Below are 15,804 nucleotides of genomic sequence, written 5' to 3' on the forward strand. Positions count from 1 at the left end.
AAGCAACACATTTCTGCTTTTTTCTTCAATTAAACAAATGTGTAGTAAATTATTACAATAAAAAACTCCAAATACAAGACACCTACCAACTTCTAATTACAGCAACTGTAAAACCCAATTTAATTAAAACCTACTTGAGTATTAGTATGTGCAAAATACCTGTTGTTGGTTTGTAGTATTTTTATTCCAGTATGTTTGTAAGGATGGGATGCACATTTTTCATGAATTGTGATATGGCTTAATTAATGATAGTGTTTGTATTGAAGCATTAGCTTCCCAAGTACAGTGCTCCTTTGTCTCTGAGCTGTATGTGCTCCCATACTGTACTCAAGTGTTCCCATTTCTTGCCAGAACAGATACAAACATAATCCAGTGTTATGTGCACTTTGTCCAAATTACTACTGTGCTATCAGTTTTCACCTCTAAAAATTCATCATGTGACCCCTACCTCAAAGGGCAGAAAAGAAGCCAAGATTGGTACAACCAATTGCAGGTATAAATCAGCCTGATGAATATGTGAAACCCTAGTGAGCTTCAAAACAGAGAATAGCTTAAGTATTCAGAGCTGAGTATCACAACATCCATTACTGGGCAAAAATCTTCCTTTCTGATCCACATACAGAACTACTTTTGCTGCCAGTGGAAGTTCTGCATAAAGATCAAAGTACAGAATAAGAAAAAACATTTGAAGCCAAGTTTTACCATCTTCCAAACTTTGCAGACCGTATTCTTGTTGCCCTTAGCTTCTTCAATGCAAATGACTTCAGAAGCTGGTGTAAATCTGAGCTTGGAGGTGTAGGAGAGCTTAGTGTCGGGTTTTATTATCCTGTGTACATTCAAAGTACAGTGATTCCACCGTGAGGCTAAGCAATTCCGTTTTGTGGACTTTGAGGATGAACAGTCCTTTCAAATTGCCTCGTCCCTCTGGAAATAAGAAAAGGCCTTTCTGCCTCTGTAGGTTATGATATTGTTGTCCAACACAGTACGATGGTATTGTTGTCCATTAGGTAACTGAGCTTATTTGGATTTTGATTTATCCATAAAGCTAAGCAGTGAGGGACTCCTACTGCAGTCGCGTTCCTGCCAGGATACCGCCACAATGTGCTCAAAGCAAAGGTGAAATGGTCAGAAATCTGTGACTGAGGGAAGACTACACATCTAAAACTTCTGCTCCTCACTTTCCTGTTAGAAGATGCATGTATTTTGAATGTCTGTAGACTGTGTTTGAAAGTATCTCCATGTCAAGCATAGTTTCTATCATTTGATTTTCCTTTTACAAAAACAATCATGGAAAAATTATCAATTACAGGACATTTACTAATTATAATTAGAATGCATGCTAATCAACTGGCCTTTTAATGTGAATCAAATGGTTGGTTTAGACATTCAAGATTATTAATAATAAATTCATATTACAAGTCAAAACTTTGTAAAATAAATAACCTGTTTCTAACGTATAAACCCTATTCTAAAATACATTAAAGATAACTGATCGCTTAAAACACTTTGGGTCCAGTGTTGGGTCTCTAGTTAAATACCAGAAGTCTGGGCAAGGATCTTCCCGTCTGGATCTCTGAATGCCCAGATTAAAGCTAACTTTCTGGTCTGGGTACAGTAAATTCTGTATTTTGCAGTGTTTCCAGAGAGACAGTTTCCCAAATAATTCAACTAGCACTGTATAGATTATAGTTCAAGATACTGTAAGAAAATTACTATTGCAAAAATACTGTATAAGGAATTCAAGGATCATGACGTTTTTGAAACCCTGGTATGATCAGCATGAGAGACTTTAACTGAAATACTGAATACTTGAGGCTCCATTTGGAGTGCAGGTACTTTGTGGTACGTAGTTACTAAAGGACAATATTGGACTGTAATTTTTGAGGTATCTGCAGAGCCACATTGCAGTTTGTAAACAATAATCTGAAAACAGCTTTGTCTCAAAATTATAATAAATTGAATAAACCAGTACAAGGGAGAGAGTGAAATACATGTTCTGTAGGGTAACCACTGCTCTTTGTGCAGCACCAGTTCTCCCTGCTGCATGGTACAAACCCACATATTAATGGTTTCTATTTGATCGTTTTCATTTTGCATTTATTGCTCTCAGTCTTTGACTACAAGGTAAAGAATAAGGCAGCAGTTCCCAAAACATATGGAATTAGGCACTGGAACTCTGACAACTTGCACAGGTTTTGCTCATTTCCTGTTTGTAACTCTGAAGCTGGACAGAGCACTTGTACATTCCAAACGTGTTCAGCAGCAGTTGTCGGGCCTTGGACTGAACTTCCTCCCATTTAGATGAACTACCAGGAACTGGAAAATCAAGAAAATAATTAATAGAATTTACTCCTCCAGAAACTTGGACAATCCAGCTGTTATCAATTTTTTCAGTGTTGTCAACTGGAATAATCTTTCTTTATGCTCATTTATGAATTTAATATTGTTCTGTGGTCACTATGTACTCTCACCTTTAGTTCTATATCCTCTAACTAGAATCACATCCTGGTAAAACTCTGTGTGTTAGACACCACTTCCTGCCCACCCCCCCAAAAAAAGAGCTTTCTTACTAAGAATTAATATTCATGGTACTGCTAGATGTCTAAATCAGCAATTGTTTTGGCAAAACACACTTTTTTCATATGTCAGATTGTTCCACATGAGAACTTCACTCTGTCTTTCCCTGGACAAAATAAGGGAATTTCTGAGGATAAATCTCCCGCTCCCCCCCGCCAACATGTAAAGAATCTGTACTGGATGTTTCAGTGTGAATATATTTTATTTGCACAATTTGCATTTACACTGTGTCTGGGCCAAGGGGTTCCATACTTCACTGTACAAAACCATCGTTAATAGATGATTTTTTTTCCCCCAGAATGGTATTTCCTGGCTCAAATTAAATAACACAAAGATCAAGTGTGGGGTTTGGCTGTTTGTATTGGGGTTTTTTGTTTTGGTTTTTTTTCCCCTACATTTAGATTTAATTTAGAATTATGCTATACAGCAGCTTACCTAGTTGCAAGTGAACTATGGCAGTTGTTTTTCCTGCAGTGAGAGACCAAACATTTAAATCTTCTATAGAATAAACATCTTCAATTTTCATCAAGTCTTCCTTAATGCGATCCACATTTAAATGCCCTGGAACTCCTGTGATAGCAAACATGAGATAAAATTAATTCTGTCTTCTGCAAACTCTCAGTGGCCTTCAAAATGTTATGACAGATGGCAATGTCAAAAGAGTTTAGAATTTGTGGTGTTGGAAGTGATTAGTAACTTCCAGGTTATCAATAGAGAAGAATATGCAAATTTGGTATATTAAGTCCAGCGTGGATACAGAAGTTGTACAGGAATTGCAGTATTGTCTGAAACATAATTTGTCTTGTGCGGAATCTGCTCTCTGGCAACTGCCAGCATTAGATCCTTTCGAGCAATGTGCTTGTGCAGACAACTTTACTGCAGCTTCTAACCCCTAGTGACTGCTTAGACCAGACTCTAAGGTCAGAATCTAAAAAAATAAAAATGCTGGGCCTGTCTCCTGAAACTTCTCTCTTCAGGTAACTGGTATCATATTCAAATTCTCATAGTAATCCATCTGCAGTGGTTAACACATGAGACTTTTGTCTTTCTTACAGCATGACATCTTTGCAAATCAGTGATTGCACTGACCGAGTCCCTCTGGATGTAGTGGTTCTCCCATCCCTAACGTTTTCACTTTCATAAGGTAAAAGTACTAGACCAAGCAGTAATAGTTGGCATGTTAATTACAGTAACACAAAAAATGTTGCTGGCATCTCTCCCTCTAAGTCACCACATGAGAGAAGATTCTTCAGTTTATGTTCAGCTTTTTCTTTCCTTTTTTTTCCCTTCTTACACCACTCTGTACTCATAGCTTCCCCCATGGTAACAGTAGAAGCATACAAATAATATGACAGTGCTTGTGGAAAAGGGGAAGAGAGGACAGGCTTCAACCACCTGTCCAGCCATTTGGCCTAAGATTGCTTCCTCCTTCTACATGCATTCACATTCACTTTACCTTTACAGTAATTAAAGTGAATTGTAGAACTGAGTCTGGGCAAATGGTCACTTACTTTGGATAGCCACTGCAGACACAGAAGAAAGTTCTGTACTTTCACTCCAAAGACACCTGAAGACTGCTGCAACTTAAATGAGCCATCAAGAACCAGGATAAACAGGTCTCCAGGTACAATCCACTGTTAGAGATGGTGACCATGATGCCAAACAAGTGCCAGTTGCTCACTGGTATTCGACAGGAAAAGTACCAGAGACAGATCTTACCTTCCAGAATAATAAGTCCTGTGTCACACAGAATTCGAACTGTTGTCAAAACCACCAGTATGGAGAATATATATGTACATATAGGATCAGCAATCTTGTATTCTGGCTGCAAGGGAAGTTCCAAAGTGTTAAAGAATGTATGAAAATAAGTTCACTTATAAAAATGGGACTCAGAAAATGCAGTTACTTCTAGCTCCAACTTTCCCGAATATTTCTTTCTGTTTGAATAGTTACAAAATACATAATAGTCTTCACTTATTTTGCATGAATGTATGAAGCTTATAATAAAATGTCACAAAGTATCCTTTAATAATTTACTAAAACAAGTCCCTTTTTAATTTAATCACCGGAGTTGGAATTTAAAAAAGTCCACCCTGCCTCAAAGACTAGCGGTTCCTTACCTTAAAGCGTATGATGTATGCGGCCACCAGCACACCAATACTTTGCACCAGGTCCCCCAGGGCGTGTACGAAGGCTGCTCTGACGGCCAGGCTGCTGTGTCCATGGCTGCTGCTGCTGCGGGCTGTGTTAGGAGAGTTTGACTGAGGTACGTGAGAGTGAGGGTGGGAATGGGAGTGAGAGTGGAGGTGGCCAGATTGATTCAGCAAAAAACCCATTCTGAAAGTGAAAGAAGAAAAACACTCCAAGAAACAGGCTTTAGGGTTTGGTGGGTGGGGGTTTTTGTTGCTTTTTTCTTTCCTTTTAAACGAAAGAATTGAAAAAGTAATAATACTCAGTGTCATTTCTTGTCTTATTTATGAAAGTGAAGAAGTCCGGCAAAATTACATCCCATTAAAAGTTACAGGTCATAAATGAATTAGCAGCTTATTCAGAAATACATTTATGAGTGTTAACAGAGAGAAAGGGAGATCTTACATTAAGTTAACTGCAACACCAACAGCTGCTGTAATCAGCATGATATCGCCATTTATTTCATAGTCCATATGGATAGTTCTTTGAACAGCTTCATACAAGAGGAATGCCATAAGGATATAGACCAGCAATACGCTAATGATGGCTGACAATACTTCTGCAAACAGAAAGGAAAAAGCATTACAAAAGTGAGTCTTTGATCTATTTCTATTTCCAAATTACAATGTGGACAGAGCCTTAATTATCTTAACTATTTTATATATATATATATATATATACACATTATAACCCTAATGCACAAGTAACAAGTCCTGTGGTAAATAAAAACTCATAAAATAGGATTAACAAATGGAGTTTGTTCTAATCAACTCTTTCATACTTCCCTGTCGGTATATCCCTCAAATTATGTTTTCTCTGAAAACTTCTGCATGGGTGATGACTCTGACTTCTTCTGACAACCCAAAACTTTTGCCTGAGAAGTCACAGACAAAGGCCCTGTCCAGGGGAGAGGAAGACAGGTGATCTCAGGCATCACCAGCTCACCTACAAGTAAGAGAAAGCTTGATTTCAAGTGTCCACAGTATTAAGCTGGATTTAGAAATTACTTTTATATATTCCTTTGTATTTAAGATGAAGAAAAAATTATAAAAATATTAAGAAACTGAACAGTACAAATGTCAGACATCCTGCTCCTAAGTTTCTTGAGGTATGTGTACATACACATTATTTATTGCAGGTTTCAGCTATGAAGGAATGCTTACTGTAAGTTTCTGTATTGCTGTAATATGCTGTTTTAACATTATCTAATGTTTACAAAATACTCATATTTCACAGAAGTACACATGTTATGACTAACATTTTGGTGTAGGACTTTTATCTGATCAGCAGGGACTTTCAAAAGGGTACATATATCTAAATAAAACCTCTTAATATTTTGTTGTCCTGCACCTTCCGCTGCCATTCACATCTGTGGAAAGTGGTTACAGCTCTCTACAAGGTTCCTCCTGTTCTGACGGGAGGTAAATAGGCCTGAATATTTTATGGGTCTGCACATTAGTGCTGTCTGCCTCAGTACCCAAGTTATTAAATTGGGTTGGTAATACATAATACATAAATTTGAGAAAGATGAGTCCATACTACAGTTTTAAGGTCCTGCTATAAAGAATATAGATATTTCCAAATGGGTCACTGGATTCCTTTTAACATAGACATACTTTTACCCTCTAGCTTCACATTCAGAAAATGCAGTTGAAACTTTAAAAAAGAAAAAAAAAAAAAAGGCAAGATACTTGACAGAGGAAACACTGGCCCATTTAAAACTGTCTCAGTTATAATCAAGTTAATACAGAACTTTACAAAAAGCACTGGGAAAACCTTAATGCTAGCTCTATTGTATTGCGTGTAAATCCACGGCCATGCCTGAGTAATCTGGAATCGTTATGTGTAATGCTCATTACTGTCACTTGCCAGATGGACCACTGGGATCTTAGCCTTCCTGTGTGAATTCAGAGACCAGAGTTGGAATTAATTTACTTGGAACTGTATTGGTTGTTCTTCCCCCTTGCTCCACACATGTTGCCCTGATTTACTCCCCAGTAAGGGCAAAATTCTGCTCTTGGATGTACCATAGCTGTAAGAATACTGATCTGAGAATTGCCTCACTTCTCCCTCTGCTTTGAATCTGTCAGTGTGTAGTACAACTCTGGTTACTGTAGCAGCAGGTGTCATTTCTAACATAGAACTGCCTTAATTTTATTTTTTTAATATTACAGTAAAAAAAACATACAACTATATAAGCATTTTAATTTCACAAAAATCTCTTGGATCCATACACTGAATTTTTAACATCATTATGGGAGAAGAAACTCACACCAACGCATTGAGCTGTTCGGTAGTGTGTCAATGCCTGGACGAGTACCAGCATTACCAGGCAGTAACAAGGCTCTGAAAGGCAACTGTCACAATATCAGATGATTTCAGAGCAACATGAAAATCCTGGAAATATCCATGCAAGCGAGAGTGTTCTTTACAAAGCAGGCAGATTATTCAGGGCAACAGCCTTAAAAAAAAAAAAAAAAAATAATAGATTGCTTAGAAGGTTTTCCAGAATGCCTTTTAAAAAAAATTGTGAAGTCATAGCACATTAGCATTTACCAGAGGAATAACATATTGTGGTTTTACAATTTAAAACCATGTTTTCTGCAACGGAAACCATTGTTTTCCTTGCAGTTTCTTTCACAGAGACACTGTCATGTCAGCACTGCAGATATGTGCTGAGATCTTTCACTTCTGAAACAAACTGTGCACTGTCTCAGTGGACTAGACTGATTCTGTCATTACTAACATTGTCTCTGCAGCAATGGAAAAATGCCAGGTTCCATATCTGTGCTTAAATCTGCTCAGTGTCTTACTGAGAAGGAAGTATCTCCACTTGGTGGTGAAACAGAACTATTTTTGGCTTCTAGAATATAATCTTTTTTAGACATGACTGCAATTTCCATTTTTTTGTCTTCACTTTTCTAACTCACTCCTGAATCTGTCAGCTTCTTTTTCACAACTGAAAACTGAATAAATCTGAAGATGAAGCATATATATTATGTATTCAAAGTGAATTCAAATAAATGAAAACAAGTACTAACTTCCTTTTGGAATCTGACTAGACAACTAATAGGTCTGTTGTCTTTACAATGCAATGTTTATGGGAAAGAGATCGAAAATTCATCATTCTGCAAACCAAAGTGACAATGAGCACCAGATACATTGTTCTTCAGCATGTTTCTTCATGCTTACTGTGTGTGTAAATTATCTTAAAACTTAATGCAAAGCAGGTCAGCGATGAGATAGTTGTTGCACATATTCCCAACTTTAAACAAATGCTCAACATTTTTTCTGTGACAGATGCTCAATCTGTACCCTATTTTTAGCATTCTGTCATGTTTTAACATCTCTCTCATGAAATTCAAGCTATTGCTGAGTTCATGTTATTTGCTGACAAGCTTCTTGCAGGTTATTTATTTAGGAAAATGTGTTACAGCTAGGATATACCCTAGAAGCAGCTTTGTTCCATTGCCAGTATCCACGGATGTGTGAAACTGCGCCCTCGGGCCATGACATTCAGATCGGGTGCCTGAAATCAGGCAAATAAATTTCACAAACATGACTTTAAAAAACTCTGTATAACACTTTTGAACCGTCCCCATTTGTGTACTTGCAGAGCCTAGGTCAAGGTTTGGGCTTCTCTTGCTGGGCCTTTACACACTTCCCCCTCCTCACTGCAGCCGTAGAAAGTCTTCCTCCCAGGCTCTAGTCATGCTCCTCCTAGAGAGAGCTGCACTGCTGCTACTCACACAGAATGGCTGAGGTAGAAAGGAACCCCTGGAAATTGTGTAGCCCTGCTCAAAGCAGCGTCAACTACAGCAGGTTGCTCAGGGCTACGTGCAGTTGGGTTTTGAGTATTTCCAACTGTGGAGACTCCACAACTTGTTCCAGTGTTTGACCACCAACTGGCACTGGGCAGCAGAAAAGCAGTAATTGTTGCAGATCTGAGAAGCTGCCCCTTTACCTTCTCCCAGGGAGAAGATGGTGGGTGATACGGACTAATTCTATGGGCCAGATCCAGCCCATGGGCCACTACTGGATCAGTCTGGTCAGTATTTTTCTTGGCAGTAAAATGGAAAAAAAAACAAAACAAAACAGAAAGTGAGGTAGGAGATATCCGGAGGGATCTGTGTTTACAAAATGCTATGGAACCCTCTAATTAATTAATTGAAAAGTCAGTGAAAGTTTACAGAACTGAGTTAATGGTTAAATAAGTTTATTTTCTTTTTCTTAAGAATAACTCCTGTTTTAAGCTAGGCTGTGGCATGTTCAATGTATGTACTATTTGGTTTTAGAAAAGTTACAAAGACACATAAACTACACAAATTATTTTTAAATAGGGTTAAAGTATGTATAAATGCTAGCAAACATCCTTCTGGAGAGTATAAGCAAATGCCAGGGGCATACCTGCAAGGTCAGGTTTCAGTATTCAGGGAGCTCCTATCGCAAAATTAAAACTTCTTGAAAGAAAAGTTTGTAATGGGAAATGCTGGCATTGGTAATGCCTCCTTGCTAAAGCCCCAAAGATCTCTGCTAGTGTACAGAGTTATGCATTCATGCGTTAGTGACTAACTGACGACAAATGGCTAGGAGTGATGGAGCTGCTGAATTCTACTGCTGTCCTTGCAGCCAAAATAAGAATTGCAAATAATGACTACACAAGACTGAAATTCCTTGAAAAATATACACTACAGAATGTATAGAGCAAACCATGACACTAGAAATGATCTATTTCATGAAAAATAAAGGTGAAGCTTTTGATAAAATGTCTACAAGACCTGCAGCTGTATATTATGAATTATTATTATATCCAGCTAGCAACCACATGAAAACACCCTTTATCATCATTACATTTCCAAACATGAGGTAATGAATCCTGAAAATACCTTTCCATGATTTAGTACATAATTCTGTTTATACTTCTTTTTACAGGCTCCTAAAATGGGCAGAGGTTAAGTAACTTACTGTATTGCAAACCATGGGATATTTTGACCTCTGCTTTGTGTGGTTTGGGGAGTGCAAGAGGAATACTGATTCATGTGGTTCCTGGCAGGGTAGAACTCTCTAATAATATGCTCTACAGAACTTTTTAGTTCTGGATTAAGATATCATTTTTCACATTGAATAAGACCTTTTTCCAGTGTCATAATTCTACTGAAGTCAATGGAACTTTGTAAATCCTGGGCACTGGCAACAATCTGTGTGAACACTGGACTGACATGTACAGCTCCTGCACCAACAAGCTCCTCAGTGTGTCACACAAGCAGTAACAGTGGTACAGCAGTGAGTGACCAAAGAACGTGTCCCTCTTTTGCTCAGCAGCCTCAATTCCAAAGCACAAAGGTGCATGAGTGCAACAGCCCAGTAACTATGGATAGGCTGTGAAACACAGCTGCATATCCACCCTTGTTCTTCTTGCTGGGGACAGCTTCCCTCTTCTGAGACCCTTTTAAAGTTTTCAGGCCATGGTTCACTTGTAGGAAGTCCCATTTACAATGTCACTGTGTATCCAATTCCCCAGCCTTCCTCTTTAAGATGGAAGATAAATTAAGCATTTGGAATTTAACTTTGAATCTGTTAAGTCCTAGTTGCACAGAGACAGAGAGACTCCTTCTGCTCCCAGTGAGTGAAACTGTGCCATCAGACTTCACTGTTGGCTGAGGTTTAAAATTTAAACATTTTTTTTTTATTATCTATTTCCTTGTGGCAAAACAACTTCTGCAGTGGATCCACAATGGCCAGTGAAAGCACATTACAGTCATTGTGTTAAACACAAAGCAACTTTCAGGTTTGTTGCTGCTTTCTTTCTAGTTACCTATTCTTCTAGAATTAGGTGATCTTTATACTTGTTGCTTAAAATACTCTGTTAATAGCAAAAGCTGATATCTACATACCTAAGCGATGAAATCCAAAAGTGAACCTCTTTGTGGGAGATTTTGCAGACAGCCAGAGAGCAAGCAGGGTCAAAATAATACCACTAAGGTCAGTTAACATATGAAGTGCATCTGTCATAATTGCTAGGCTGTTAGCAACATATCCACCTGAAAACAAAGTTGGAAAAGTCAGGATGTATGACATTAATGATTCTAGATAATATCCTCTTGGCACAGCTTACAGTTACTTATTTTCAGAACAGTGCATTAAGTGCATGAGAGCCCTTCTTATAATCACTAAACAGGGATTCTTTGCCATTACAATCAAACTGCCGTGGTGTAATTTAAAGCTACCATGGTTACAAGTGCAGTGAAGTGTGCTTTCTATTAAAAGTAACACAGAAAGGATTCACTCCTGTTATTCTCACAGAGACTACTCACATCATAACGTTTGCAAGATCAGGCCCAAAACAGTTTTGTATCTTTTCTCTATATATTATTGCATACCTGTTTAATCAGCTGATCCTTCTATTAAACTATCTGTTAAATATTTTGACATTGTGGAACAGGGATAGAAATCCAAGGACTCAAGGGCAAGGAAATTTACCCTGCCCCTTTTTATTTTTATTACGTTATCTTTTAACCTTCATTATTCCCTGTCCTGGCAGGGGTGTATAAGTTCTGCCAAATATATATTGCAGACAATGACTTTCACTTACACAGCGTTTTTCTTTGTTATTTATTACCATAATTTTTTTCTCGTAATTATGAGCTGCATTGAGAAAAATAACCTCAGATCAAAGGTTAATATCTTTGTTCCAATTCAACTGCTTAACGCTACTATTGGATGGGTGAGAGATTTAAACAATGCACCTCTCTCTTAAGCATCCTTTATCCAAACAGGAATCAAGGACAGGCTGCACTGTCTTCCATATGCATGGAGGCAAGCCTATTTTCTCAGAAAAGATCACATCTTTAGCCTCAGCTCAGCTATGATTTAGCTTCTCTTTTTACCCTGAGACTGTCACTCAGCCTGTAAATTCTCCTGAGCAAAGCATGCAGCTGGTGTGCCACTTGGCAGGCTCGAGACTCCAACTAACACTTCGAGGAAAGGTATCTTTGTATACAATTAAAACTGTCTTAGTGAAGAGGCTAACCATGAGGAAACAGCAAAGGGAAATTCACACCTGGCTGACTGCTTTCAAGACTAGACATAAAATGCTTGTGCGTGTGTGTATGGCTGTGGGTGTTTGTATGGACACACCTGCAGAAAGAGCTTCTCCCTCCTCCCCAGCCAAACACAAGCAGCACAGCTGATACTGTAGTATTGCTTGTACTGTGGGTAACTACCAAACACACCCCATTTCAAACAGTTCCCTTCCTCCTTAACCCCTTCTTCAGTTGTTCATAAGCTTATAAATCAGATTCTTCTGAGGATTAGATTTTCCAAAGGCCATCACAGCTCAAAAATAATGAGTTTTTAAGATTTAGCAATTCAGCAGCTTTTTGAGTAAAATTAGTTATGCCTTTCCTTTCTGAATTCATTTGTGTTCTCACACAATTTAAAAAAATATGACTTAAAAATATGCAACTCAGCCTTTTTTATAGTCAACACAGAAGAAACAATTTATATCTAAGGACATTCCATTCAGTAGTATACACATGTGATCATTTAAAGTATGTATGTCACTTCACATGTATTAATTTTGAGAATCGCTTCAGTCCAAGATAAGTCAATTCTATTTCAGCGAGCCTCTCACTTTTGAAGACTTTAAAATGCTAAAGAAGGAATTCAGGTACTGAAGCTAATCGTAATGCAGCATGTGGATTAAGAAAACATCACTGAGATTTATGAAATTCTGAAATCAAAGGTTCTCCATTTCCAAATATATCAGTTCCTTGTTTGGTTAAAGGTACTGACTAAGGGCTGTTTAAACACAATGGGCAACTTGGAAAAAAAAGACATCTATAACCTTTACAAATAGCTTGATGGCTCACCACTGTTTCCAGCGACCCGTGAAGGGCAGCGGTCCTCCTCCTGGATGATCAATCAGAAATCTCTAAACATAGCTGAAAGCATCTAAACCCTGTCAGAAAAGCTAACTAGGACTTGCAGTATGCTTGTCATTTCTTGATGCAAAATGATTCCCACAAAGTGTAAGTTACAGAATTTTACAATGACTGTTCATCAAATTAAACAACAAACACTGAGGTGGGCTGGGGTAATGAGCTTGGCTATAGTTTGAAAAAAATATGCCAATCAAGATTTCACAAAAAAGCTGCTGAAACAAGCGTTCCTTCATCTTGACAACAGTATCAGACAGCAGAAAGATTTTTACTGAACAAATTAATTGACTAATAGGGTCCTCTGCCTTTTTCTCAGAAACTCAAATCTGTCAAAGATCATAGAAAGAAGTCAGTTAAGATGCTCTGTATGATCAAAGTTTCCCAAATACCTGAGCTACAGATCAATTTTAAAAGTTCCAAAATTTGAAACCAACCAGACAGAACACAATACAGGGCTGGAGTGAAATAAATTAAACAGGTAGGGGCACTGACACAGGACTTGAGGGCTCCATCTTTAATTACTTATTCTGCTGCTGATTGCTTGCCCTATGACAAGTCATTCAGGTCAAGAGCCACAAAAGTACAGAGATACCCAAGTCCCCTATTTATTCTGTGTGGCAGCTGGATGCCTGAATATTTTATGGGTCTGGCCCTTAGTGCTGTCTGCCTCAGGGCACAAATAATGACACACAGGGCTGGTACCAGGTAGATAAACCCGAGGAGGATGAGCCCACACTACAGTACTAACGCTTTGTACCAATACATCTGAGGCACTCTGAGCTGAGCCTGCAGAAGTCCTGGCTGTAGGGGAGAAATAACAGATGATGTGACAGTGATGAGAGTATTTTTACTCTCAACACCTATTATTTCTAGAGCTCTCCCTGCACTAGCTATGGAGAGGTCTACAGCAGTGTGGGTTGGATCAAAAACCCCCAGCAGATACACTCTCAGTGACTTCAGCATCAAGCTGCCAACAGCTCAGACACATTATTCAGTAAGGAGCCCTTCAGATGAACTAAATTCAGCATGTATCAGAACTCTGATATGAATACAATCAAATAAAACCACTCTCACATTAAAGGATGTCTACATCTGAGATGTAACACTGTCGCTTATCAAATTTACCTGAGTTTATGGTGAACCAAAATACCAGCCAAAGAAAAAAAACGGAGCCAGGGGGCAAATTGAGGTATTCAGTCAAATCCCTGCAGCAGGTTTGATGCCTTATCAATGATAAGCTTATCTATTGTGGCAGTATTATTAATGACAAACCACGCACTGAGAAATGCTGAAGGACAAACCCACTTTTTTTTCTATTAACCCAGGTTCCTGAAATAAGACCCCAAATAAAACTAGCGCAGATACAGTCAGTGTTCTGGGCTCTCTCTGAAAAACGGACCTAGGGATTTTTTTCTACATGTGTGGGACAAACTGTATTATTTATACTCAAGCAATGCTTTTGTTCTCTATCCATCTTGTAGAAGTTTGTCGTAAAGGTCCCATTCACAACTGTCCTAGGACAAGTGATCCAAGAGCGTGAGCTCACTTCACGTGAGCAGAGGTCAGATCTTCAGTCATTACTGTCCACATCTGCATAGGTGAGGAGAATGTAGGTCCCATGTGACTACAGCTGGTGCATCTCTGTTCTTTATTTCCAGAAAGTTTTTATTACTTACTTTTTTTTTCTGGTGAATTATGGCAAATAATTCATAGAATTAGCTCTGATTTAGACTTGTATGTTAAAATGAAAGCAATTTAAAAGTAATTAATTGTTAACAGTTGCCAGAGAGACCTGACTCAACATATACATCAATGTGCTGGCACTGTGTAGCGCTCCCACTACTTTAAATCAGGGGAAAGGGGATGAGAGAGTTTAAGCATTCATCAGGAAGCTGAGTGGCACCAAGCAGGCACTTGCACTGAATGGCATGGATGTATCCAAAATACAGATGGTAACAGGACACTCACATTGGTGAGTGAACAGAGATTAAAAGGTAAATACTATCCTTTGTAAAAAGGATGAGATAATGGTGAAGGCGTAGCATTTAATAGCTCATCTGTGCATCCAAGAGACCTTCAAATTTAATTTTACTTCAAGCCTATGCTGCTATAGCATATTAAATAAAGCACATTTGTTTTGTAGAGACAACTGTGTACTGCACATTGTCTTCAACCCGAACAGCAAACGACAGCGTGCCTTTATGAGGGAGGAATATAAGCTGAACTCGAGCACCAGGTTAATTCTTCTGACCAACAACAATCAGATGCTCATATAGGAACAAATTTCCAGGTAAAAAGCCACCATACTGCTGCCAAGTACAAACAAACAAAACCTACAAAGAATTTAACCAAGCTGCTTTGTATTGTTACATGTTGTAATGGGAAAAGTTTAAATACCTATTATTTTAAATAGACTTTGATTGTAAGGTTTATGTCTGGATGGAGGACATAAGAAAGTTGTCAAGAGAGTGGCTTCTTCACTGGCTTGTTACCCGATAGCTCAGGATTTGTCTTTTCAGTTTTAAGTAGCAGAGTGTGTTGCTGTATCTGGTGAATAAGGGCAAACACCTTCCAATATTAGTTTTGTTATTTTAGTAAATGTCACACTTAGAAACTCCATTCCCCTCGTCTTCTCTTGTTGCAAACACAGCAACATTTTTATAGCAGTAATTAAAAAATACTGAGGATGAAATTATTCATTTTTTATTTATGTCTGTAATAAAATACCAGTTCTCCTTTGCTAAAAACACCCCACAAACTTACAGAACAGGAGAAATGAAAAGCCACTGGACATACAAAAAAATGTGTATTTTATGCCATCTGGGGAGACTGAAGAGATTCAGGTAAGTGAAGTTGCAAATTCCACTTTCTTTTCTCGCATGGAAAATACAGGTGGACTTTGCTCCTTCTCACCCTCTGAACTCGCAGCTAATCTCTGATCTCCCTCAATGGCGGAGGATGGTTTCTCTCGGCAAATATTTACCACCGAGGCCGGAGCAGCGTAACAGGCTGTGGGACACCCGGGCCGGAGCGACGGCGGAACCAGCCCCCGACTCACCTACGAGCTCCCCCGTCATGAACAGGAGGTAGAGGATGG

The 15,804-nt window shown here is 38.5% G+C and overlaps 1 protein-coding gene across 1 annotated transcript; it reads right to left on the bottom strand.

Annotated features, from left to right (window-relative positions):
* Positions 1–1,974: 1,974 nt before the first annotated feature.
* Positions 1,975–15,798, bottom strand: SLC30A4 (solute carrier family 30 member 4). The gene is made up of 7 exons (XM_010162907.2): positions 15,766–15,798; positions 10,662–10,808; positions 5,173–5,326; positions 4,698–4,914; positions 4,297–4,402; positions 3,013–3,147; positions 1,975–2,316 (listed from the first exon to the last, which is right to left on the bottom strand). Exons 1-7 carry the CDS (start codon positions 15,782–15,784, stop codon positions 2,162–2,164), a joined length of 933 nt encoding a protein of 310 aa, XP_010161209.2. The 5' UTR covers positions 15,785–15,798; the 3' UTR covers positions 1,975–2,161.
* Between the last annotated feature and the right edge of the window lie 6 nt (positions 15,799–15,804).

The sequence above is a fragment of the Antrostomus carolinensis genome, unplaced genomic scaffold, assembly GCF_000700745.2.
Source record: "Antrostomus carolinensis isolate BGI_N321 unplaced genomic scaffold, ASM70074v2 scaffold50602, whole genome shotgun sequence".
Lineage (NCBI taxonomy): Eukaryota > Metazoa > Chordata > Aves > Caprimulgiformes > Caprimulgidae > Antrostomus > Antrostomus carolinensis.

Coding starts and splice junctions, on each gene's coding strand:
- SLC30A4 (XM_010162907.2), bottom strand. Junction 4,915..5,172: donor GGTGTTGCAGTTAACTTAAT/GTAAGATCTCCC, acceptor TTTCACTTTCAG/AATGGGTTTTTTGCTGAATC. Junction 3,148..4,296: donor AGGACTTATTATTCTGGAAG/GTAAGATCTGTC, acceptor TTGCTATCACAG/GAGTTCCAGGGCATTTAAAT.